This window comes from Ceratosolen solmsi, unplaced genomic scaffold, assembly GCF_000503995.2.
Source record: "Ceratosolen solmsi marchali unplaced genomic scaffold, CerSol_1.0 scaffold39, whole genome shotgun sequence".
In the NCBI taxonomy this organism is placed as follows: Eukaryota; Metazoa; Arthropoda; class Insecta; order Hymenoptera; family Agaonidae; genus Ceratosolen; species Ceratosolen solmsi.
The window spans coordinates 190,078-217,967 of NW_011948433.1; the positions used below are offsets into that span (position 1 = coordinate 190,078).

Here is a 27,890-nt window from a genome sequence, read left to right on the forward strand (position 1 = left end):
AAATATATTCACTAAATATCATGATTTATTAATTCAATGTCACAAATTTATTTGGCCGTGAAATCATAATAATGATATACACAACTGTAGATTATATTTGTAGATTATATTTGTTTGTTATAGTTTAATACACTGCACTTTAGTGCTTATAAAAAACTACCTACCATTATGAAAGAAATATTCAAAATAATAGTTTACATAAATATTCTGAAAAATATTCATTCCTTAGGATTTAATATATTTTTTACTATAAATTCTGTTCATATTTGAAAGTAAATCATTTTTATCATAAGTTTTGAGAAATATAAAGTTGGAAAAGTACTTTTTGGTAAAACATAGTTATATAGCTACGAAAGGGCTTTATATTTTACAATAAATTATATGCTTTTGCAACAAAAAACAAAGATAAAAGAAAAAAAAAAAGTATATTTAATTTATGCTTGTAAATATATAAACGTATGTATATCTTGAAGCATATCAAAAAGAAATTCGACTTTTCTAATAAATTTCAATATCTAACTTTTAATAATTACGACATCGAGCTTCTCATAAAATGAATTGTTCAAAATATTATTGATCACTCATATTGAAAATATCTTTCGATGAATAAACAATATGTAATTTAGACGAAATTAATTATACTTGCTGCGGCAAATTAATTTATTCTTCAAATCGTATCCTATCATGAGAGGTTTAATCAATATTATCATCATTTAATGACTTAAGCAAAGTATATAAATTATCATAATATCCATCAGTGTAATCTACTACATGTAAACATAAAAGGAAAATCCCCATGAGTATCTCTCTATCTTTGTGCCTATCGCCCTAAATTTTTTCTTAAAGCAAGGCCAATCTAATAAGTCAACGGCGCATACTTTAAAGGTAAAACCGACGGTAAATGCTAGTCCGTGTTCTTGGTTACGAGGATCGCTTTACCAAAGGGTGTATCGCCCCTACGTACTAAGCTCCGTATTTCCACTCAAAGCTCGAACAATTCAATAAAATACGAAGCTATCGCATACGGTCATGATGGATAACAATATGTTTATGATGAGTTGGTAGATAATAAGAAAGTAAAAGAGAAGATGAAAAAGGCTGGTAGAGGAGAGATAGATAGATTTAGTAATCCTACAAACAGACTCAAAGTGCTTGTTCAGCCAGAATCGCAAACTCACGTCGGGCGTTGACGGATATATCTTCAGCTATTATTTAGACTTTTTCAGAGAGTTTCTATCCTTCGGCCTTTATCTGCTTTTCCAATAAAAATAGGATGATTTACGCCTGTCTAGAAGATTCTTATAGGATACGTTGATCGCATAAATTCTCTATTTTTCCAATATCTCTTTTAAAACTGAATGCGATGTAATAACGATGTAGTTGAATGATTATATTTTTTCGAAAAGTAAGGAAGAAATTTTGGTTCCTATTGGATATGATATATAATTAAAGGCTATCATTGTGTGCGGATTCTCGTACTATTAATAAGCAATTTTTTCCCTTTCTTCTTATTTTTTTCTTCTTTTTTAAACCGATTTTTACTGCATTTTTACTGCAATATTTCATGTCATTTTTTAATAAATTATACTACTTGTAATTATTTCAAAATTATAACTATTGTATTGAACATTAATTTTGTTTTGTTTTTTTTTTGTTTTTTTTTTTTGTTTTTTTTTTGTTTTTTTCTTTTCTTTTTGTTTTTTTTTTTTTTTATATTTTATGAATCTTATTTAACGTAATAGAGACCAATATATCAAGTGACATATTTAATAAGCAAAATTTAGAATTTTCAATCAAATTAGATACTATATCAATATTATATCTATTAGCTTTTCATTAATATATTTATTAGGATCATAAAATAGATTTTTCAATATACAGTTGATTAATAGAATTTAAACGTTTTTATAATCGACGCTGTAGAAGACGTGTAAAGCAATTATTTTTTACATTAATATAAACGAATAATAATAAGTAAAAAAATATATAAAATTGCAGGCATATTAAATTTATTAAGCTCAATATATGAGCTTCTTTGATCCTTTAATTCCTTTATGGTCTGTTAATTACTTCATAAAAAAATAACCGAAACAAAGTAAAAAAAAAAATATAAATTAAAGTGAACTAATTGAAAATTCAAAAAGGATATTTCACAGAATCTCTTAGAATGTCATCAGGCTTTTAGTAGAAAAGTCTTTTAATAAATGAATATAATTGCATATGTAAAAAATAAAACCCGAAATTGCTTATTGATTGTTGATTATTTGTAAGAGTCAGAATATAAGATGAATGTAAAATGAAATTTTCTAATAAATTCATAAATCATAACAACCATGTTTTTATTCGTTGGTAATTGAAATCTTTCGGACTGAAATTCGAAAGAAACTCTTCATCTTAGAAAATAACAGGAGTCTCTTATGAAATATCATTTTTACTTTACACCAACCTATTTCTATCAAATATGTGATTTTACGTGAAGTACAAACAGTTACAAACAGTAAGTAATGGAAGTAGTTGTACAAAAGGGGAATCCATTTCGATCCTTGTCTCGAGCCATTTCTCTGGAAAGTAAACAACGCACGTGCTCCCTATATACGTCTCATATCCACTTGTTTTCCCAAAATACCAGATATCGAATACTAACCTGTTTCTACATTCTAATTCTAAACAATCAATGTATCACTCGAGATAAATAAAGTAGGTGAAAATATAATACAAGACGATAAATCTTATCGGTGATACGCAATCTATCCAGCACTTTTATCTTTTATATATATATATATATATATATATATATATATATATGTGTGTGTATATATACAATGTATGCCGTTTTAGGTATAAAAGAGGTAGAAATTTTCATGACCAACGAATCGAATAGAATAAGGTACCAATTTTTATTCGGAATACGTTAGGAATAAGAAGGGGTGGAAATTCGTTGTAAGAAAGCGACATAGGATATCTCGTTTTACTCAATATTGTTTGTATATTCACGACTCTTCTTCATAATACACTTTTGACTCGTTGATCTTATGACAATTTTAATGGAATGAATACCTTTTTCCTCTTCTTTCCGTATATTTTTAAATATATCTTCGGGTCAAGTTCATCTTAACATAAATATGAACTAAACCAATATAAAATTAATATACGATAAAATTACAAATGTTAGTATAAATTCCAGATCTAAAAATATATTTTAATCTCCAAATACAATAAAGGCATTGCTTAGTTTTTAACAATTTTACTTAAATTATATAAAAAATTTTCTATAAATAATAAGAAAAAAAATATATGTAAGACAATAATAATGGATTTATAATAAAAAAATCTGGTGAACATTTATAAGGAAATGTAATGTTTCCTCTGCCCATTGTAATCTTTAATTTAAAAGAAAGTAAAAGAAATGAAGTTCTTAAGCATTATAAGCAGAATTTAGTTACCCAGTTTCCATTTGTCCAAATGAGTTAGGCTTTGAATTTCCGCTGGAAGTAGTATTCTAGCGAAATCTTATCTGTTTGGTCTCGACAAGCTAACGATAGTATAGTAAGCTCATTCGGTATCTAAAATATATAAGAAAGCCATTGGTGAACTAATGATAAAAGAGTATATATATATATATATATATATATATAGAGAGAGAGAGAGAGAGAGAGAATAAAATTCAATTCAAGGAGAGGGCGAGAGAAAGTAATAGTTTCGTCGCTACTGGCGCTAAAGGATTTTTCTTGTTTCATTGTTTACTGCTGGGAAAGAGCAAGAAAGATTGAAATAGAGAGGGATAAAAGTTTATACGATTGTAGATACGTAGTGGATAAAGAGAGAAAAAGCATTATGGAAAAACCTGAGGGTGTTGCTCAAGCGCACTTTGGCCATCTTCTTTTTCCTCTTATTGGCTCCTTTGCAGTTTGATATGAAAAACAAATGAATAATAAAACCTAAAAGTGATTCTAAAAACGAAAACAAAAATACTGTTATTTTTAGTTCATAATAAGGTCAAATTTTGTAGAAAAATGAAGAATAACAGGCAGGCAAATGGTATGAAGTATATAAATAATATACCTGTCATTCTAGGCAGGTAAATTAATTGGGATCGTATGATCTCGGGATCTAATGAAATGAAATATACGAGAAATACAAAATAATTGAGATATGTATATTTGTAAAAAAAAGTAAAACAATGTTGCATTGTTGAAAAAAAAGAAAAAAAAAAAAAAAAAAGAATAAATAGTTGTTTTCATAATAGAATTTTTCAATTTCACTTGGTGATATTTCTATTCAAATCCAAGAAATTCAGCTTAATAAAATTAAAGATTTAATTTTATCGCGTTTGATGCATGATTTGAGCGAAGAACAAACAAAAAAAAAAAAAAAAAAAAAAAAAAAAAAAAAAAAACAAGAATCATGAACTATTATATTCACTGATAATGTCTGAAAAAGTTTGCCTCTTGTTTTTTCTATCTCCAACTTTTTCGTAGCCATTCTGCAAAAGAACTTTTTGATCGGCTAATTCTCTCTTTGAATCTTCCACATCCGTTACCTTGGATAATCAGACGGAAGCACTGGGTAATTGGAAGGTGGATCGATGTCCCGGTTACGAAGTCAAGTGTAAAAAATATATATAAACTTAGGAGAAAGAAAAAGGGTGTATTGACTAAGGGTATATAGGGCGATATAAATCTTGAATGAAATAATTAAAGAAGTGATTTCTGTGCTTCTTATTCGTTGGCTTTAACTTCCCTTCCACGAAAAAAGGCATTTTAATTAAGAAGCTAGATAGCCAGCCAATAAATAATAGACGAGCTGGTTAAAAAGGAGCACGAGAAGACCATGGCCATGTTAAATTAATTTTTATAAAAATATCTTGCCTGTTTTATTTCAAAATTTTAATATACAATCGCATACCGTTAATTATCTACGAAAAATTTGTCACTTATTATACAACTTCACCTACGCTCACAATTACTACCCTACAATACGAATTGTAAATGTCATTAATTATGCATTATATTAAACTAACGATGTATTCTCATCAAAATAACAATGTTAGACGATATCAATAAAGGGAATAGTTTATAAAATAATAAAAAAATAAGCAAAATATGACTTTGTAGAGTCCGAGCTCGTAGACGCTTTCTCGCGTCATACTAAATACCCTCTCATTGCGATTAAATTAAAGATGCATGAGACTTTTTTCAGGTGACGATGGAGGACACGAGATGCAGAAAATACCAGGACGACGGCTGTTCGGTAATCGTCGAGGTCCCGGCTGGTTATCAGAGCGACGAAACCGACGACGTCAATAGAGGCTCGTCGGATGACATGGCCGCCCGAGTCACCGATCAGCAAGCGCTCGTTCATCGCGAAGAAATCCCCGAAGATCGCTCTGGCGGTAAGTTTGCCACATCCCAGCAGTTTCATTAAGAATTTTAAGCCCTTTCTCGGAAGTACTCGTAAGTTGGCCGTATTCATGCACTGCTTGGCCGAAGGCTTTAACTCCGGATGGACCGTCAATTTTTTAATGATACGCACGAGTATTTGAATGGGAGTGACTTTATTTGTCTATTTGACAGCTGAGAAACGCTATCTTTTATATTATATTTCAACTTACAATTCCATGTAAATTGAGAAATTATGTATGAGCATTAATTTTATTAAATATTAGCCTTGTTATAATGAGCGTGACTGCTCTCCTAATGAGCTCTCAACTATTTGCGTTTGAAATTCAATAAATAGTTTTACGTTAGCGCAAGCTGACACGCGAGTGACTATATTTTGAACATTCACGTGCACACGTACGGATACGTATAATCACACACATTGGTTGTCGGTCCGGAGGCTTGGATATTATTCAGTCACGAACTAACGTAGACAGATACCGTCTGCAGTTGTGTACTCGATTTAATCTAATAATATTCAAGCATATTATCTCGCTAAGAGTGAACGTATTTGAACGCGGTAATTGCTGAAACAAAGTGGAAACATTTTTTCTACAAGTATAAAATAAAATATTATTCGATTATTGAAATGGAAGTATGTGCCGAATTTTAATGGAGAAGACGAATTGCGCTATAAGTTCGCAAAATTAATCATCGAAATTATTTTCAATTTTAATTTCTCATATTATATTATGATGTATGATATACGTTATTATTGCTGCACGTGCTTTTTCATTCTTATCAATAAGTTGGACATTTTAAGCAAATTAAAAAATGCCGAGGGTAATACGGTGGCAAATGATACGAAATGGTTATTATTTCAAATTATTTGAGCTGAAATCCTGAAATTTTATATAAAAATTACAATGTCAATGAGCTCATGCGTTATTTTGTAATTAAAATTTATGAAAAGCCCGATTTTATTTGTAGTATGTTCAACGATAAAAAAATCGGGCTTATCGCCTTTAAATATTAGAAAAACTTAATTTCTGCATGAGAGTAGCTTTACGTTTGTTATAATTTATGGCCAAAAACAGTACTTCCACATTCGTAAATAAATTACGTTTCATTTAAAAGAAAAGAAAACAAAACAAAAAAAAAAAAAATCAAAGCTTAGCGCAATTTCAGCATCGCGATTGTATTTGTTTTTGTGTGTTTGAATAAATTATAAAAAAAACGTATGGCTAAAGTAACATTAATGTAAAAGTAATAATCTCTAATTTAAATTTTAAAACAATTTTTTGGATAACCCGATTTTTAAAGAGATGAGTTGAGAAAGTTTGCAAAGAGTAGCAGCCTATTTATATATTTAAGTAAGATAAAACGAAAAAAAAAAAAAAAACTCGAGTACAAATTAAAGAGCAATATAATTTTATAGTATAATTTAAAATGTAAAATTCTATAAATAATATAATTTAAAAAAATTTTCATTTTAATAATATTCTAGATACGAGGTATTCTACACTTCTAGACTCGAGGAGCCTAAATTTCTTAACTCATATCTTTATCGCTCGATAGAATATCTATCTAGAAAATTTTTACTCAAAGCATAGTACGAACATTATATGACTCATAAGAAGTTACGAAATAGCTGATAAAAAGATTTGTTGATAGAGAATATTTAAGTGAACAAAAACATGTATTCACTTACGTTACTTAAATTATATCCTCGTATTTCATTAGCTAAAATAGGTCAATAAGCTTCGTAAGAGTAGTTATTTTATCGTACATCTTAAATTTTTATAATTAACACGCTGCCGTATCGCCAGATAATATAAGAAGAAATAAAAAATGTCTGAAAATATCGAGTGCTAAAGTAAAACGTGAGTGTTAAACTTGTGAATCCTAAATACCTATCCCCTATAGCTTGATAATAGAGTTCGTTGCCTAGAAACTCCTACACTTGCTGCTTTACGACGGCAACATGCATCTCTCCGCCGACATTTTTTTCCCTCGTATTCAAAGTACACTCGGCCATTGTTATTCAAATACTGGCAATGAGAGTAAGCAGCTGATGAAACGTTGCCAGTCCCGTCATTGGCAATTCCGCGATGCAATGACTCGATGAGCTGTCGAATAACATGTCGCCAACAGGATCGTATAATCCACGCCCAAGGCTCCATTACACGCGTTACAAAGTGTAATTAATAGGTATTGGTTATGTAGGCGACGACATAGGTGGTACGAGTACGCAGCGTACGTCTAGCCCCAATATCCGGCGGCTCGGTATCTCCTTATCCGTCCCTCATCGCCGAGCAAACTGTCTCTGCGGTATTTCCTTCGCAAGCACTAAGCAAGCACTCGAAAATAACTAGAGAAATGTGTCATTGAAAAGTGGCCAAAGAAAGCAACACGTGTCGTAGTTGTGTAGAGACGGTGCTACTCGCGTGAAAATAACGATTGGAATTGGAGGGGCGGGGGAAGGGTCTGCGCACGACGGCCACGCTCGTACGCTCGGGTCTCCTGTCGCCTGGCGACAGGCAGGACTCGTCCGGAAGCTGCGGGAGGGAGTGCTGACACAGTTTAATCGGGGCCGTAAACGTGCGCCAGTGGCTTCTAACTGACCTCCGCGTTGTATTTATAGCGAGATTGCAGCGACGGGTCGTCATCTTCGTGTTTACATCTCGTGGCGCATCTCGCAAAAGCTTGCGCCTGCGTTTCCCAGATAACGCCCCCGTCACCGAGAAAGTAGAACGGCCATCCGGAGCCTCTGTTTTTGGAATGCATTATATGCGCGCGCGTCCGCTGCTCTTTCCCGCATCACTGTCAGCGCGTCCGGAAAAATGGCACGTACTCGCTTATAAAAAAAAAAAAAAAGTAAAAACAATTTTCTAGCTTTTAATATTGTAAATTTAAAGCTGACTGGGCTGAATTTTGAAATGCAGTTGCCCGCTCGATAAATAATGTTACTCGACAGTGAACTATTTATTCCAGTCACGGCGACCGAGTCAATTGACCCTTATGCCTACGACATATAGCATTAGTCATCATTCCTATTATTTCTCCGCTTTCGTTATAAATGAATAATTAACCGTCGCAGCCATTTCTTTCTCGCCGTGTATTACCGAAGCATTCAATTAAATCGAAATAAAAACGAGATAATATAGGTGGGAAGAGTGATGGGGATGGGATGGGAGACGGGGGGGGGGGGGGGGGAGTAGAGAGGGAATTATTAGTAATTTTCGAGAACCAAATGTTATTGTTGTTTTTGCACAGCGCCGCTGATTCGATTGTCGAGCTTTCGAGATCGAATGCGCATGAAGCCAATTTGACAAATATGGACTAATCGCACGCGTAGAGCCCGGCGCTCGGCAAACCCGATGAATCTATTTTATATTTATAAGAGATTAGTAGGAGAAGCGATTTAGCAATGGCGCACTATTCGTACAAAAAGACGATCTAGCAACTAATTCAAATAATATAGCATAATCGAGGAACGAGACTCTAGCCTCACGAGATAATATTTTTAGCCTTCAGCAACACGAAGCTGTTTGGCAGTACGAACACGGGCCTCTCGCAGTCGGACCTCTCCATTTGCAGTCAGGGCTCGGTCAATCCTAGCTATCGATATGGAAATCAGCTGGAATACGAGGCCGGCCACTTCGGCTATCCGATGTACGGAGCCGAATGCGACTCGATAATGGATTCTGCGCGAAAGTCGTCGTGGGCCGCAACAAATACCAAGTGGGTCGAATTCGACAAATCGCCCGACACTGAGAACGCACTCCTTCAGGACCTCAAGGCTCAGGGAAGCCGCGGGAAAGACGACCCGGACTATGTAAGACATTACATTCCTTATGCTAATTACTTTAGCTATGAGATTCGAGAACGCCGGGCTTGGCTTATCGAATGAATTTATTTATGAATTTATATTTATAACGACTGCCGATGATATTTGCAAAATCGCCATTACAAGCGTTCCATAAGAATGGGGTAATGGGACGCTAAGTTTCGCACCTATTAAGTGACAAAAGTCTGCATAAACAATATTCCGGGTAATAATTAAATTTTATTTTAAACGTTATTTTATACTTTAAGAAGAGAGCTCAGATGACTAATAAGTTCTTTCATTCGTGTATAAGTGCTACTCTTCGTCGACTCTTTGTGTCTAAAGTTTTTGATCTTAGTAGTTCTGAAAATTCACGTTTTTTCATCACTTATTCGCATTGCTGAATTTTTAATCGCCTAATGTAAACGTCTCCCATTACCTAATTTATAACAATTTATAATTATATATATATATATATATATATATATATACATTATATATATACATATATATTTAATTTTCTCTTATATAGGGCATAAAAAAATTTACCGTAAATTTTAAAACGACATTAAACTCTATTTAAAGCAGCTTTCTCGACCCTTCATACTTCAACTGATTTTGCATTTTTAATGAAAAATGTTTGAAAAAGTTTTATTCAAAAACCAGAAAGAGTCTTTATATTTTGTATTAATTTATCTTTTTACATTACATGTACGTGAAATAATGCGTTAACTAATATATTAACAGTATTAGAATACCAATACTTCAATCCTTTTGTATCGATATTTTTTTTTAATTTCATTTTAAAATTATTTGCTCGTATTTGCTATTGTAAAACGGTAGAAAAGAAGAAAAAAGGAAATAAGGCTTCTAAAATAAAAAAAATCATAAAAATTACGAATAACGAAGTCATTTATATTTTACCGGGTAACCTAAATCACATTAATCTTATGTAAATGAAAAAGTATTTTGCATATAAATAATATTATGCGTCAAAAAGATATATTGAAATTAAAGTATTTTATTTTATTAATTTTGAATAAATTGTAAAAGTATGATGGGCATTCAGTGTGTCAATTTAGAAGTAAAAAACATAAACTGACAATTTTTAAACTATCAATATTTCAGGATGGTAATGTAACATTAAATTTGATGCTTCGTATTTGATTATTCTCGTTTTTTTTTAATTTTTTTTCCTTTTAATTCAATTTAATTTAATTTAATTGATTCGCTGAAGCCCCATATATGATAAAAATTTATAAAATAACCTTAAACAAACGTATGCACGAAAATAATGTATTTATAAAATAATAAATATAAATTTTAAATACATAAATAAGTAAATAAATAAAATTCATATAAATATTAAAATTCGTAAAATTGAAATAAATCAATTTCTTTAATTTTAAAATATCTTCATTTCGGATCAACGAGGTTAATAAATGAAAGTATTTTCAGATTGAAATTTATTAAAGTAATTTCACGTGTATTAAATTGTTTTATTATTATCATCTTCTATTTTACCTATAATATCACATATAATATTGCATATTATTGGAACGATTATTTGAAAAAAACGAATAAACTTAAGCCTTTAAAATATTGCAAAGTAATATGTCGATAATTATATAGAATATTGTAATTATTAATGGATAATAGCTTGAAATTCATTTTTGTAATAATGATAATCGTCCAGGTATAATTAATAGATTGCGCATTGCTTTTAATATAATTTAGAATCACGTTAAAAAAATAATCAATTTTGTTATATCTCCTGATTAAGCTCGTAATTCCTAATGAAAAATTATATAGCTATCTGAATGATTTTATAATTGCAACTTATAATTGAAAGCGATTAATTAATTTTTATATAATTATGCAAAAACCAATTGGAAGTAAAATTTTTATTTTTAGTATCAAATATCATACTTTCATGAAGATTTCATTCTGTTTCAAGATTAATTGAATTTTAAATGTTGAAGCTTTCGCCCTGCCTATTTCCGGCCTGAAAATTGTATAATGATGAACCAATGAACGCAATTATTAGAAAAATTTTTTATAAAATTTACTCTAAAAGTTTTACACGTGTAGAGAAAAATACTTGAACTTCGGTCATAATTAATGAACTTGATAGTTCAATTGATTATGAATGTGTAAGCAAAGTCACTCAGAGACTCATAAATCGATAAATTAAATTTCCATGCTCTCGTATCTAACAGTCTTCTTGTTCCAGCAGATTCCCGTGTCGAACAGGCACAACAATAACAACAATAATAACAATAAGGGATATTCGCAGCATTCGGAGTTGTCTGCGCAGTCGAAGGATTCGCTGGAAGCTAAAGGATCGATCGCTACTATTGTCCATTCTAATACAAATCTACATATAAACGGCGCGATGTCCAATAAGTTCGAAAACATAGAACAGGAAATCCCCGATATCGATTTGATGATCAAGGGGAACGAGGCGAGTTCGTCTTTCACGAAACCCGTGATTACCGGTGCAATCCTCAAGGACGAGGTGAACCTCCAGGAGGATACGTTTCAGGAACAGCAACGAAAGCTCGGCAATGGCACTCTAACACCCGAGCACAAACAAACCGAACAACATATGGACAAGAGTATCCGAGTATGCTTATCATTTAATAAATATAACAGATAATTACGTAAACTGAGAACTTTTTTTCATTTAAACGTTCGAAAGTCTGTCGCGCTAAATAAAGGAGACTCGATACAAACGAGTCTTGTGTCTCGAATAATTAATATCCTGTTAATCAATTGAACGATAAAATCAAAATCTATCGCCTATATTATCTATTTCCAAGGAAAATATTAAATATCGGTAGCCCTTATGCAACAACAATATCAGCCAACAATACTCCGGGCACATTATTTACAAGGAGCACCGATACTTTCTGAAAATTCATCAACGGCTCCTCAATTTAATCTGCCCACATAAATGTCTTAAGCAATAAATGTCAAAAGCATTAGAAAAATGTATACCTCTTGCTTGAATGTACAGTCGGAGCCGAACAACAAGGAGCAGAATAATGTGGTTACGAGGCCGGAGGGCAGTGCCTTCGTCCCGAGTCACAAGCGTAGCTGCAGCATACCCCCGCGACTCATCGAGGAAAGCCTCGAGATCGAGCGCAAGAAGCCTCTAGACATATACAGTCAAATTAAGACAAGCACGAAGAGCATATTACCCGGTCTCAGCCCCAAGTTCGAGCTCCTGCAGAACGAGATCAGCCCCGTCGACGACAAGGAGAGTTAATCCGTCCTCAAAGGAAGCTTCGTGTTCCATTTTTAGAAATTTTCTTTTTACTTTGCTGCTTAATCACACGTCCGACTGGCTCCCCTAATTCTCTTTTATTACCTCTACTTTCATTAATATCATTGGCTCGGCTAATAATTTTCTACCGATGTTTGATGCGATAAGCAATGATGCTTATTTCCTCTGTCTCTTCGTTCTTCAAATTCACATTATGGATACGCATACTGGATCCTTAATATTCTGCCATGAAATCCCTCATCTACCAATGTTCGTCATTAATTTGCATAATTGTTGTAATGCGCGCACGAAAGTAAAATGTACTCGACGGTTAGAAAAATTGAATCGACACGTTTTTGGTAAGCGTGCTTCGTTCAATGATTCCGTAATGTCGTCCTTGTAGGAAATGTTGCGCTTACATCACCAAGACAGATAATTAATTAGAAATTTTATGAATTTACGAGGAGCAAGAAGCTCGTGAAATATTGAAATTGGTCAAATCGAGGGAAAGCGCGGGTGAATTGTGAGACGAAGGTTCGTGGTAAAATCGACATTTATAATATAATGAAACCTATTGGTTTTTAATCGCTTCGGTCCATTTACGATATTAATTAATCATAATTTGCGCGAATAATTTTCTCAATACTTAACCGCGAAAATATCAAAATACACAATAATCTTTTTAGTCTATTAATAGCAATTATTAATTAGCATGAGAGTTTTTTTGATAGTTCTGTATTACCAAATGAATTTTTTATAATTAATATAAATTTTAAGAACTTTATAATTTAATTGCTATTACATAAAACATTTAATCTTACGATGTTTGCGTTTTGAATTGTAATATTTATTTTAATTTTTAAGCCTACCCTGTATTCTATCGTTATTAATTATTTATTAGATTATTTATGTTAACATCGTCTAAAGGACCATTCTATGTATTGCGTTTAAATTTTTGTAAACAATGAAAATGTCCATTGTTAGCTTTGTTAAGACATAACATATAAATTATCTAACTGATATTGTTCTATAATAACTACCGTAACGAGTTACTCGAAGCTTTTCGGGATCGAAGTTCGAAATATTGTTCGCATTCCCTATTATATTAAGGTACACTTTATATTTAAGAATACAAATGACAAATGTTTAAAAACAATTTCATCAAAATAAATTTCCCATATTCGTAAAGAACAATTTCAAATGCCAAACTATCTTTTTTTCCACTTTAGTCTTTCTTTTTATGTATTATATGGAGCCTTCGTCAACGTAGAAGATAGAAAAAAAAAAAGTTTTATGTTGCAGACACCAACCATGAAAAACAATTGTCCACTAATGAACCGAACGCGTAATGTGCATTAGAAACTGAGTCTCGGAGAGTCGAAGAAAGAAACTCAAAGTACCACTGCTTCCTTATTCTCAATATATGTGGCTCGAAATACTAATGCGCGCACAATAATTATCTAGCAATTTCAAAAAATAAAAAGTAATTTCAACATTACGCTAAACAAAATCAAATCAAAGAATATTAACATTTACACATACTTTCGACTTACGACTTAATTCAGTCAACTACGTTCATTATTAAACTTTAGCAAATTCACGTTCAATCTAAAAATCAATACGCAATATCGATATTGTCGACTTATTTCTATTGCAACAATAATTTACGAATTTTGTTCGAGTAACGAAAAAAATATTATGAAACTTTTTACTTTTCGATAAATATTTTCGTTCCACCGTTTCAAAATATTATCGAGTTGGAATAATACTGTAAAAAATTTTTAATAAAAATAATAAAAATACATCGACATGACACATTTATAAGAATTGAAATATATTTTTATTATTGAGTATACTCGGTTAATTTACTTAGGAGATAATTGCATCACTGGAAAATTTGGATAAAACAAATAATTTAGAATGCTAGGATAAAACCTTTAAACTTTAAAATAAATGACAAGTTTTGTGTCAGTTTACCACACATTACCATATATTGATCTTTTCATTATTTGATAAATTACAATCCATCGTACTGTAAGATATTCACGATATATAAAGTTGAAAATCATTAATAACTAATAACAATAATTTCCATAAATTTCTAAATAACATAAAATTAATCATCATTTTCAATATCTTAAAATCAATGTCCGATGCATTGATGCATCGACTGTAGCAATACATTTCAACATAAGCTTTTCTCGTGAAATCAACGTTTTGCTTCAAATCTCAATTAACAGCCCATTAATGGGCTGAATTTATGGTGCTTAATGATTTTACGCTTTCCCCGTGTTAATTGAAATTTGTGCAAAGTTTTGATATATTAAACTAATATAATATTAAGAAATACATGGCGCATGCAATTGTCATAACCATTTAACCCAGCTTTTAACGCAATAGTCGAGTTTATTTACGGAATGTTAGTCAGAGAGAGTAGATTTTAAATTTAGTTACAGAAAAGTGGGAAGGCCACTGGCATCATCAGCGACAGTACTACCAAAGCAATTGACCTCACACGCGCGAATTAGATAAAGTCAGGTAGTGTACATTTGTGTATTTGCAAGGGTTGAGGGTGAGAGGGGCTCGTTACTTTTGGTGACGAGGAGACACTGGACGTGAAGTTATAATGGGGAGTGGTGTGATGCTTGGAAATGAAAGCGAGTGAATGAGAGCGGAAGAGAGATACTACCGGGTTGGAAATGGACGGCGGTCGTTTCAATTCACGGCAAGTAAGCGAAATTCGCACGGTCCAAGCTCAATTTGGAAAAGGACGGAAAAGTTAGACAAACTTAGTTTGCGGGTGCGCTACGTAAATGCACGCATCTAGGTGGATGTGCGGTTATCATGCTTCGAGTTCCAATTATGAGGTACGATAATAATTAGTCAACCGAACATCGCTTGTAATAGCGAAATATTTAGCCAAATATTTAGCAACATTTTTAGCTGAAATTTAAACAGCTCTCTCGTCGGCTAAATTAATACGGGACTTTGAGACGAATCTTTGTGAAAACTTTGGCTATTTGTTCGTTTAAAACGATAGAACGGGAAAAGTTTGTATTAGCAAATTAATGAAATACGTGAAATGGTAAATTCGCAGATACAAGAATTTGTAAGATTTCTATTTTTTGTCTTGTTAGCTTTGGCCGCTGTATCGAATAAAACAACACTCATTGACTAATTTACAAGGATACGTTCTTTTAATAGAGCATATAGTAGGCCGATAATATTAGAATTATGATTCATCATGAGTGTCATGCGAAACTGTGAAATTGTTGTACGCGGTTTGAGAAATTGTAAAACGCACGTGTAAATATACGCAAACAATTATCAACCGATGTTTTATATCAAATGCTTCGACTCGTTAATTCTGTTAATGCACATTTACCAGGGTCGACAAAAAAAAAAGAAAAAAAAAAAAAAGAAAGAAAAAAAAATTAGAAAAGAAAAGAAAAAAAAGAAAAAAACGCCAAAATAATAATAAAAATATATTCTTAATGACGGATTTGTGTAAAGAGTAATAGTATAAAGTACATTTTATCATCACAGTAACGAACTAACAATTTATACATCACTTGTGAAGCTGTAGAAATATGTTTGCAGAATAGCTCAACAAGGTCTTTTAGACTAAGCCATAGTAATTTATCGTAGAGGACGGAAAATTTTATAACGATTCGTAATATCTATAATGCATGTAATATCAGATACACTAACCGACGCGCCATAATCTTATTAAAAAAGATTTTCTATCGAATTATAATGGTGACGAATGTATACAACAATAGATTTGGTTGAGCAGAATCATTACGTCAGTATTATTGATCGATATCACTGATAATTATTAAACATTTGTACCATCAGCAATGTAGAGGCCGAATAAAACTCTTCCGTTGTGTCTAGAATAAACTTTAGAAACTGTGCTGTAATCTTAATAAATAAGGATATCATCGTTATTTTGTTTAAATTTTTCATTAACTAAACAACAATATTAGATTTTGTACGAAATAAAATAATGGATTCGCGTGACCGACAAATGGCATCATTAAAGATAAAAAAAAAAAAAAAGATGATAAAATTATCGAAATATTTCGTTTAAATATTTTTAATTTTTTTAATGTAATGCGTAACATTTAGATATTTTTGTTGCTTTCTTTACGTAAAGTTAATGAGACGAAAGGTTCAATTTTTATACCGAGATATCTGTAATAATCTACATTGGCTCAATAATATATTAGCTCGATGATTTAAATGATCACAAGTTATGTTTATAAATAAACTTGTGCCCACATATTGTTATTCATACTTCAAATTTTATATGTTTACGTTACATGTTACACTGACTATGATTATTATCGTTGTTGTTGCTCTGACGCGTTAAACTGGCGTAAAATTATTCTATACATGTATACTTACTTCCCAGGATGATGGATTCCATAGGATTAGAAAAATAATTATCCGATTAATGAAAACAAAATTATTTCAGAAAAGCAACGAGCATTCACGAATAATTGAAAAATATATTGTTTTATAAAATAGACAAAGAATATTAGAAATTGTCGATAATTTCTACGTATGAATATGATTTGAAATTTCAGTTTACTTCGAAGCTATATTATATTAATATTATATAAGACTTTTACATAATACCATAATCAACATAATTGAAAATCAATTGTTCAAAATAATATCAATTTCTATACATAAAAAAATCAAAATTAATTTATTACCTTAAAATTCAATAACTCTTATTTAAATGTGAAAATATTTAGGATCCATGTAAAACAAAACGCTGTACGTTTAAATATAAAATTACCTTGATTTTATAAAGCAAATCTTTAAATGCTTCGTGTATTCATAAAATTTGCAATCTTAATCTTATCTACCTGAAGTTTTATGATACATAAAGGAAAAACAGAGATGTACATATAAGCTTATAAGTTTTTTCGATCGATCGATGGATTTTCAATAATTTATGTAATATTTCATACTATCTTAATCATAACAATTTACTTCTAATTACGATACTACTTTTTTTCTCTTCATGTTGGAAGAAATTTAGTGAAAATTAGATTATCATGATTTCAAGTAGTTTAATACAAAAACAATAATATACTCTCGTTTGTATCAATGTAATCATTTTCAATGATTCAAGATAAGAGGTCGTATATAATTTAAACAATTTGTCCTACAATAACTATGTATTAGATTTTCTCTGTAATAGTGAGAGCAATCTCGACGAATAGGTTGAAACAAAAAAAAATAAAATATATATATTAAGCGTCTGTCCGCTGAAATTAATATGCATTATCATTTATGCAACAGATATTGTGTGTAAACAATCAATAACATCGAAATCCAGATTACTGTCATTGAATGCGTAATGTGAACAACAACATAAAATATGTTCATGAATTGTATAGAATTGTTCTCAACTCATAAAGACGTCTCCTACAACTTGATGTTGATTTATAATTCTGTTATAAAAGCAAATAAAGACAAGAATGATGATATATAGACCAACGAATATACTCTCAATCTAAATTTTCGAATTCTTTTTATAAAATTACGTTCTATGGTTTTTTTTTTTTTTTTTAATACGAAATATTAGTTAGTGAAAATAATGAAAATTATGTAAGGATTTCTCTTGATTATTAATAAATAGTTTTTCAATCTAATCATCAAATAGGACTTTTGTATTGATTAAAGTTTAATAAACATAGATTTAGATAAAGGAATGAATCGATAAAAGCAATGTTAGTAATGTCCGAGATTAATATATTATATGTAATATGTACGAAAGCTTCGAATCATAAGTTTTTTGGATTTTATGAAAAAAACTGCTCTATTCTTTCATGTTTTAACATAACTAAATAAGTCGAAAGTAACTTTATCGATAGTTTGTTATTTGTATTAAATAACGAACTCATAAATAATTAGAAATATTGTAAAAACATTAGTACGCCAACTTGCTGTAAGGTATCATGTTGTATATGTCAATTTATTTTACAAAATAAACTTTCAAATATTATTTTCTATCGTCTAATCTTTTTGACACAATACTTTATGCAACACTATCGAATTCCATAGAAAATATAAAATCGATATCAACATTATATTGCTATTATTAGCGAAAAAATGTCAATAATTAATGCTTTTATTAAATGACACGATTTAGTTTAATTATGGACGTAAACAAGTTGCATGTGAAAGCTGCGTTTGTAAAAAGAATATATATAAATAAAATAAAATCAGTTAGAAAAGTGAATTCAACAAATTCAAAAAGCGACATTCGATTGATCAAACGTGATTAATCTATTAAACTGTCGTTTTTGTTTTTAATTATTGTTGTCTGTTTTTTCATAAATAATAATTACAAACAATACAGCGTTACTAATTATTATTTAAAGTAACATCTTGTTAGGTATTTGTAATCAATCAAGATAAGACGTATTATTCAACAGTAACAACAAATGATGCCTATGACAAGCGATATTTACCAGCATACGATAAGAGGAGCGGTTCGTTCAACCCTAAGCCAACCCAGTCGGAGAAGGGTTTGAATTTACCCCAGCAAGGTTATCTAAAGGATCGTTTTATTATTAGTTGGCTCCATCTAGCGTGGGGTGGACGAAATCGCGAGTGAGCTGGAAAATTCTCATCGAGAGTGACACGTCGAGGTGCCTGGCGGATATTTGCAAAAGCTACCACCTACCCGCTGAATTATGCATGCATGTTTTTAATTCGGTAATCAATAGTAAAAACCACCCTTGTTGCCCTCCAGCTTGAGCGGCGCCCTGCGTAAAGGTTCACTAGATCCACACGACGATGCTCATTGGCGCCCCATTTTAATAGGGAGGGGCTACAGATTTTCTTGCCAGTGAATAGTTGTTCATAGGAAGTCTCGTAATTTATGAATGTAATAGAATACATTTGTGGATGATTCAAAATAGTAATTTATTATACTCATAATTGTTATATCAGATAAATTGCACTTTTATTCTACTATCTCGATGTTTTTACACAATGCATAGATAATAAATAAACAATGGAGCAAAAAAAAAAATTGTGCGATAAATTATCGTTCATTGCATTAACTCCTGTGACTGTTTCATTCGTTACAATTTGTTTTATAATGGGCAAATCAAATAGTATGGAATTTTTGGGTTTTTAATTTTTGGATTATGTTTTTGCAAATTTTGATACTTAATGATCACGGGATCAAGTATGACTTTCAAGATTCTCAGAGTTTTCAAATTAATTTATAGATTCATCTAGTCGCGTCAACGAAAGCTATAATATCCGATATTTAGATGAAGAAAAAAAAAACAGGTAAGAATAATGATATCCCAGATGTCTTACTGAATTCTGATACTCTCATATTACAACTTTAAACTGGTTATGCTATAGTCGGCATTTAATAATATATATTTATACATCATTAATATACTCATCGAGAAGAGGTATCGGTACTTGAAATAACTCATTAATACACGTCACCGAGTATTTTCATCATGACTATGAAATTTTAGCAAAGCACTCAGCCACCCCAAATCTCAGCTGTATGATTCTATTATTTACAATACAAAGAAAAAACTAGATGTATTATTAATTGTTTACAATGCATAGAATGACGGTGATGAGATTAATTAAAAGTCTGTGAAAATTGAGACGATATTCTAGTTCATCGGAAAATATTATCCAAATATAATACCTTCGTATTATAGAATTGACATATATATATATATATATATATATATATATATATATATATATGACATAAAGAATAATTAAATTTAATTTGATTAAATATAGTTTGGTATGAGCGACAGTTTGATCTATATTTAATCAAATCTGGCTGGAATATTTGAATTGAAATTTGTAAGATTAATTTAAATATGATTTAAGATTTAAGATATGATAAGAAAAGCACTGGTCGCCTATTAAATGCAGATTTTAGACGTTAGATTGTGCAAATTTGTTACAGCTACATATAATAATAAAATTACTAATAACCTATAATAATTTCAATAACTTTAGCCATTTACATGTTATGTTGCTATTATATTGGATTTTTTATCTTTTCTTATTCATACTCTTCTTCTTCTACTTCGTCTTCTTCGTCTTATTATTATTATTATTATAATAATAATTATTATTATTATTATCATTATTATTATTATTATTATTATCATTGTATATATATATATTATTATTGTAACTAATATATGTAATGGTATAATTAAAATACTATTTAATACTATTTTTATTCAAATAAAAAATTCATTGCTTTAATGACGAATTTTTCATTTCGACTGAACTAATTTTTTTTACAAAATTTCACTTACAAGGTTTTTGACTGTTGTTCAATCAAATTTTTTAATTATATTTATTCAACACTTTCATTTTGATTTACCTGATTTCTTATTTTATAATTTACAAATATTAACAAATATCTTCTAAATATTTAAGAATTTACTTAGTCTTTTATAGTTCGTCTACAACATTTACTATTTTCAGTATTTTAATTCATTAACTTAACTAAAGTAGCATTAGTAAGTTAATAATAGATCTTTTCATTATTTGAACTGATTTCAAAATCAATATTTCGATGTTATTTCGGAAAATTATTAATAAAACTTATTTATATTGATTTATCTATTAGTCTTTTTAATTACATTAAAATGCAATTCATTCCCTTTTTACGTAAGAGAATACGGTAATTGTCAAAGTACAATATTCAATCTTTCGGTTAAGAGAATTAAATAAAATCTCATAATATGCCAAAACTAATGCCTATAAAAATCTTACATTTATTTTACAGCAATTATTATAGATAGGAATAATCATTTATTCGTTATTATATGAATAGAATTTCTTTATTAGCAATAGTACATGTACAATTCTTCAATTAAATCGAGTTTTATTTCATCAGTTCAGAGTTGTTCAACTCAATCATTAACCATTTAATTTACAAAGGATAATTTTCTTAATATTTAAGCATAATTATATTGACTGTGTCTATCAGAGCATATTTAAAAAAAAAAAATTCAGCAATTAACAGGTTATTCTCATCTTTTCATGCGATTCTATATATGCGTGCATGCATTTATAGAAAAATAAGTTTCAATATAACCAAGTATTGTATCGTCAAGTATCTTAATTAAGCTCATTAAACTTTATAAGAATTTACAAAATCGTGTTTCTCCAATTATATATTATATTTGTAAAATAGTTTTCAGATTATCGATTACAAATTAATATATAATTTGTGGATATTATTTTTGGTATCTTAATTATAAAAATTTAACAATTATATTTTCAAAAATTAAAATTTTCTTTACAAAAGTATTAACTTTAACGGTAGAGTAAAATTATTGAAATAAATTTGCAATATGCTATTATCTTATTTTTTTTTAATCTTTTGAGTTAATTATTTCGTAATATTCACAAATGATTCTGATATTTCTATCTTTTTCATTAATTCTATTTTTTAATACATATAACGTCTCACCTATCACTATTTTCAATCTTATAAATTATTTATCGCTTTAAATTGATTACAGATTAAGAATTAATATTTAATGATAGTTGTTCTTATTTGTATGAGACAGTGATTTCTCTTACTTATTATGCTAACGTGGCCGGTATTATTTATTACCAATTTGTGGAGAATTTGTGATTATTACGCAATCTATATTCCATTGATAATGTAATAAATAATATTTTGTTGTTATAACGAATGGAAATAAATTCTAATATAATCTATTCGATGATATGTAATATTATAAAATTATTATATGTACTTTTGAATTTAAGATATAGAATTCTAGACATGTCGATTAATTTTGAGACTATTACCATTGCTAACGTAAATTAAATTTTCTGTCATATTGGCCTCGATTGTTACTCTGATATTTTATTTTAAAGAGGAAAAAAAAAAAAAAATCTCGCATCTTCTATTCCGAAAGCTACAGATAAACATGAGAAAATTTCATCGAACTATGAACATTCATACATTTATATCTTTATACGTACTCTTAGCAAACTAATATGCAAGTATAGTAAATTTAAATTTACTATACTTCTTTAACATACATATTTTTATTCTTAAAGAACTTCTTCTTCCTTCTTTCTTTTAAGGTTGATATCACTTACATACCTTTTTCCTGTTTCCTAAACATTTTTATATTTAAGAAATCATTTATTTACCATTGAAGTTTTTTATGTTACTCACCGATTATTATTTCAAATCCAAGCTCATGAAAAATATTATGTCAATATTACACTTGTTTACTGCGTTCATTGCTATCGTTTATATGTACTATAAAAAATAAAAACAAAAAAACTATAAAAATTGTAATGGTTACTTTGGAATCGCTATTTTAATTTATTAATTTGTGTTAATTAGCTAGTGTCACTTCTATCAATTTACCACTAGAAAGGTACATGATCTGTAGATATTAATAATTCCATATAATTTAAATGTAAAAATTTATATTAGTGATAGCGTAATCCCAAATAGGCTTGAAGTGTGTAAACTTTTGCCTGCACGGCTCTGCCAGTCACTGCCTCTTTTCCAAGATCATAATATTATCATTAAACTAAAGAACTTATTATAACACACTAATATATTACGTATAAAAATATTTATTTATAATGCTTTTAATCAAGTCAAGTGTGCGCGCGTGCGCGCGTGTGTGTGTGTGTACAATTAGAAAGGATTATAAAATATTCTTAACAGTTAAAATTCAATAAATTTGCTGTTCGTAGAAGATGCGCATATTAAATGAAAATTTGAAAGCAGCTCAATCAATTTTTAATATTTGCTAATTAATTTTTAAGCGTACATTATATTTATGCACTCAGCGTCACATTACGAAAATTATATAAAATTTGAGAAAAATGCGTAATATAATATCGCTCGTTCGCCGAGATGTTGGAGCAGAGAAATTTGCGTGTGCAGATGCTGTTGGCTCGAAGAATCGACAGATCGCGTGTCAATAATATTTGTCGTTTACGTAACCAGTCTAATTGCTCTCACGCTGGCAAAAGGCAGAATCGCACAGCATCCAGAAGAGCAACGAGCGTCGCGCAAGGCATTAATGACTGTTTATTAAGGCCGATCGAAAAATTGGGCGCAGGTGCACGCGGCTCCTCCAGTGCGAGTAGTAGGACCGCCGTTATTACCTGAGTTCGCGAGCAGACCAAAACCTGCATAGACTCGCCGATGATCACGTCCTACCGATTTTTCCCATACTCTTACGAGAGCCACTTGCATCGCACCGAGTATTGCCGTACTTTGGCTTCTCACGAGGCCTACCTGTAATTTCACGCCGATCAAAACATGCAGTAGGCCAATTATGGCGTCGATGACCATTATTAGGGGAAAAATCATGGCCATGGCAAATGCGACGTCGATTTTGTAGTTGATGTTGACGGGGCGGAGGAGGAAGAGGGGGAGGATAAATTTCGGCAAATCGATTAAACCAAGGCTAATCGATCACCGAATTCGAACGACCCATCCAGCAATCGAGAACCTTTTATTCCATGGATCAGCGTAAGCGGCGGTTGTGCGGGAGGAAGGGGGGCGGGATGCACTAAAATCACTTGAGAGGAAATTTTTCCAATAAATTTGATTTCCATTAGAGTCTATTATCGATGAGATTATAATACATAAAGGTACGAATAACAGCGTATGAAGTTAAATTAACCCAGACGTACAATATTTTGCACTTGTAAAGGTTCGACATTAAAAAAAAAAAAAAATGAAAGAAAATAATGACTGCATGGTTATGGGACCCTCATTGACGAAGTTCGCATCACCGTAAAACTGTGATTATAAAAACTGCGACAACATTTCCTCGTCAAGTCTGCGAGGTCGTGCGCGCGTCTCTAATTAAGAGAAGCAGCATAAGGAAATAAATGTCCCTCTCGCTCCTTCGCCAGCACCCCCCTCGACTTTCCCACCGATGATTGAAACGACGGCGCCACCTTTTTTCTGCCTCGCTCCCCCATTGCACACGCACGCAATACATGTGATCTACTTGCATAAGCGTGCGCCTCCAATTATTTTCAGCCATGAAATTAAAGTATCAAAGTTGCAGATTAGCGAGCATTTAATTGTCGGGCATCCGACTGGATTCCGTTGCCCTTTTTCTAATGGGTGTTTGCGGTGCGTGTAACCTCCGTTTGAAACGGTAGACGAAGGTTTGCGCGTAAAAGGCTGATAGAATGGGACGAAGTGGGTGGAGGGAAAGGACGACTACGATGACGACAACGAGCTTTGAACAAGAACGGGATGAGGCAGTTGAGCATCGTAGCCTACGTACAGATACAGCATTATGAAAACACGAATGTACTTTTAAATCAATACCATCGTATTGTGGATGCGGCCAGAGCGGGGTGAAGAGATAGATTCAGAGGGAGGGAGAGAGAGAGAGAGAGAGAGAGAGAGAGAGTGGGAGAGAGAGAGTGGGCGAGAGGAGGGCAAGCGAAGGGCGGGATAGTAGCTCTGTGGGTTTTAGAATGCCAAGGGGAAGAGCAAGAGTGAGCGAGAAAAAGGCGAAAAACTCACCGAATCCTGATGAAGTGAACGATGAAGAGAGAAGAAGGAAAGTTAAAACTCGGGGATAAAAGGGTGGAGTTGAAGAGAAAGGGCAAGCAACGGGAGTGAAGATGGCAGAGAAAAGGCGAAAGAAATAGAGAGAGAGAGAGAGAGAAAGGGGTACATTGGTTAGATTCTGTAACATTAACCGATACCGAATGTTCGCATAAAGGTTTTTATTGTTGGCGCCGCGTTTCATTATCAAACGCTAAAGCACTATCGACGCGCGCTTTAGCATCGAACTACCGGGCCCTCTGTAACTTTTACGAGTCGGATCTCTATGAAAATATTGCCTTTATCGCATCAACGTTGAAAATGTCGGGGCTAGTGTTATGGCGCGCAATGCCAGACTCGCGGGGCTCGTAGGGTAAAAATTATGAACTAGACGCTTATTTGATAAGTTGCTCCTCAGCCTTTTTCTAGCGGCTTTTCATCTCTCGACGCTCGATTCTACGTCGCCGCCCGCTCGACTCGACCGTCATTGTTATTTACAGATGTAATTGGAGAAATTATTTGCCCGAGTCTCGAAGGCATTGTCGGGAAGCAACCCGCCGACTCTGGCTATAATCATAAATTTTTTTTGCTTCGAAACTTTCTGGAGTGCACTCGGTCTCCTAACACGAAAAGACTTTCTTCTTCCCAAGTACTACGCAAGTTCGGGTTACATGTTTAATGGATTATGTCTTATCAATGAATATAAGAACTCCTTTGCATAAATAAAAATTACATATTTTTATTGAAATGAATATCTGCATTATAGATTTGCAATGAAACGTTACTATTTTGAACATTGATGCATTTGATGTCATAATGCTTGGTATCGAGTCGTCTCTTGAAATATGTAGATTATTAATAGAGCTAAGGATAGCTATTCGCTCGCTATAGAAAATTATAGATAAATATTAATAGTTGATACCGCTATTCCTGGATTGAATATTACGAATAATTCAATATTCTTTCTAAAATCATGGACCACTGACCGAAATTATCTAATCGTGTTATAATCTACGAATAGGAACATTCGTATTTAGGTGAATTCTAATTATAGATTAAACTTTCGTAAATATACCTTATAAACAAAGACAAAATAATACGAGGAAATCTAATTTAAGGTATTATAAAATTATTGGAAATTCAGTATTTTAGATAATTGCATCTCAATAATATATTCTTTTGTATAAATACGACTGTGCGCACGCGCGCATATCATCTCATAAATTTACTTGTAAGGTCACATCGAAATCACTCCAAATAATAAAAATAACTAATCTGCGAGTCTTGTTGATCGTCGAAATTATAAAAACGATTAGTAATTTATGAAGGGGCAAAGATTTCTAATCGTCTAAGCAAGGTATAAAAACAATTATATTTAAAAATAAAAAAGCCGTCGTAGCGTGTGCACGTTCTTTTGTAAATGTCTCGGTAAAATAAAAAAAAAAAAAAAAACAGAAAAAAGTCATTAGAAGCTTAACGTATCGAATAAAATTATGAAAATATCAAAATACGAGCTATCACTCCCTGTGTACTATATTCGCTGAGACAAACTGTATTATTAATTTGATGATTACTTTACAACGGGATTATTCATTATGGGACATTATCCCCCCTAAAAACTATGACAGTTTATCGAAAAGGCAATGTACTTAGTCAGATTAGTAGTACGAGATCAACTAATTAAATTGTCCCCACTCGGATTTAAGCTGACGCGAGTGAGTACGAGCATCTAAATATCGAGGTCGCCAATTTACGATTCCTAAGTATGCTATGGCCCGGATTTCTGCGACTCCTGCATCCCTTGGTTATCTCGCTTATCTCGCGAGTTGATCGATTATCAAATCGAGTCGAAGGGTAATTATAATTCCATATCCAGACGAGTAAAATACAATGCTACCGATTTAGAATGTGATGCTATAATTTTTTCATCCGTGTGCAAATCGTACACAAACGTCGGAATGCAAACTGCAATAATTTTATAGGCGATTTTTATAATTCAGGAATTCAGCATCCGAACCATTTGTCCCTTCTCAATTTTAATCGCTCACATAGATATTTTCAGTCTCCTCGTTTCAGGATCCTCGTCCGATTAAAGCCAAATAACATGGGAATTTTGTTATGCTCAGAAATTGTTCGGAATTGACATTGTCTTGTCGCATTTATCAGCGACCATCTGGCATTCTTCTTATTAATATCTCAACGACGCCATTTTGGTTAACATTAAAGCTAAAGTGCATGAATTTAATTTGAATTTGTTAAGGCCGTTATAAACTTTGATTAAACCCTGAGTAACTTTCGCAAGTTTTGAATATCAAAGTTGAAATTTTACTTTAAACGTTCGTCGATTAAGATATTCGACGAAGCGCTTTTACCGATATTATTTTAACAATGGTTTTTAATTTTAAACCAATCTATAGGTAATCAGAAAAGTTACTAGTTAAAATTCTATTGGATATCTGTGTTCTAATTATTGTCTATGGGCAACGAAAATTTTTTCTTCATTAGGCAACCAAGGGTTTTCGTATTTATATAAATTATTTACTAAGTGTAAACACTAGTCATTTAAGGGAAAAAGTACTAGTTTAGAATTTACAGTAACAAATACTGATTAATTAAGAGACTTTAATGATTATTAATTACATGTAATGTTTATTTTAAGATATTAATGTGTATTCAGTTGTTAAATATGTATTAAATAATAAATTAAGTATGGATTAAGATGATATATTGCGCCAATTATTATGAGTAAGACTGCACCAATGAAATAAAATACAAATATGCAAAATATATTTAATATATCAAACTTTAATATATCTACAG

The 27,890-nt window shown here is 31.4% G+C and overlaps 1 protein-coding gene across 1 annotated transcript in view; it reads left to right on the top strand.

Moving 5' to 3' along the window:
• LOC105364588 (uncharacterized) overlaps positions 1–12,562 on the top strand; it is a 181,920-nt gene extending 169,358 nt beyond the window's left edge. Inside the window, exons 5-8 of the mRNA XM_011502568.1 lie at positions 5,200–5,392; positions 8,909–9,216; positions 11,444–11,833; positions 12,227–12,562. Coding sequence (XP_011500870.1) covers positions 5,200–5,392; positions 8,909–9,216; positions 11,444–11,833; positions 12,227–12,478 — 1,143 coding nt within the window. The 3' untranslated portion in view covers positions 12,479–12,562. The remainder of the gene's footprint in view (positions 1–5,199; positions 5,393–8,908; positions 9,217–11,443; positions 11,834–12,226) is intronic.
• The last annotated feature ends 15,328 nt before the right edge of the window (positions 12,563–27,890 follow it).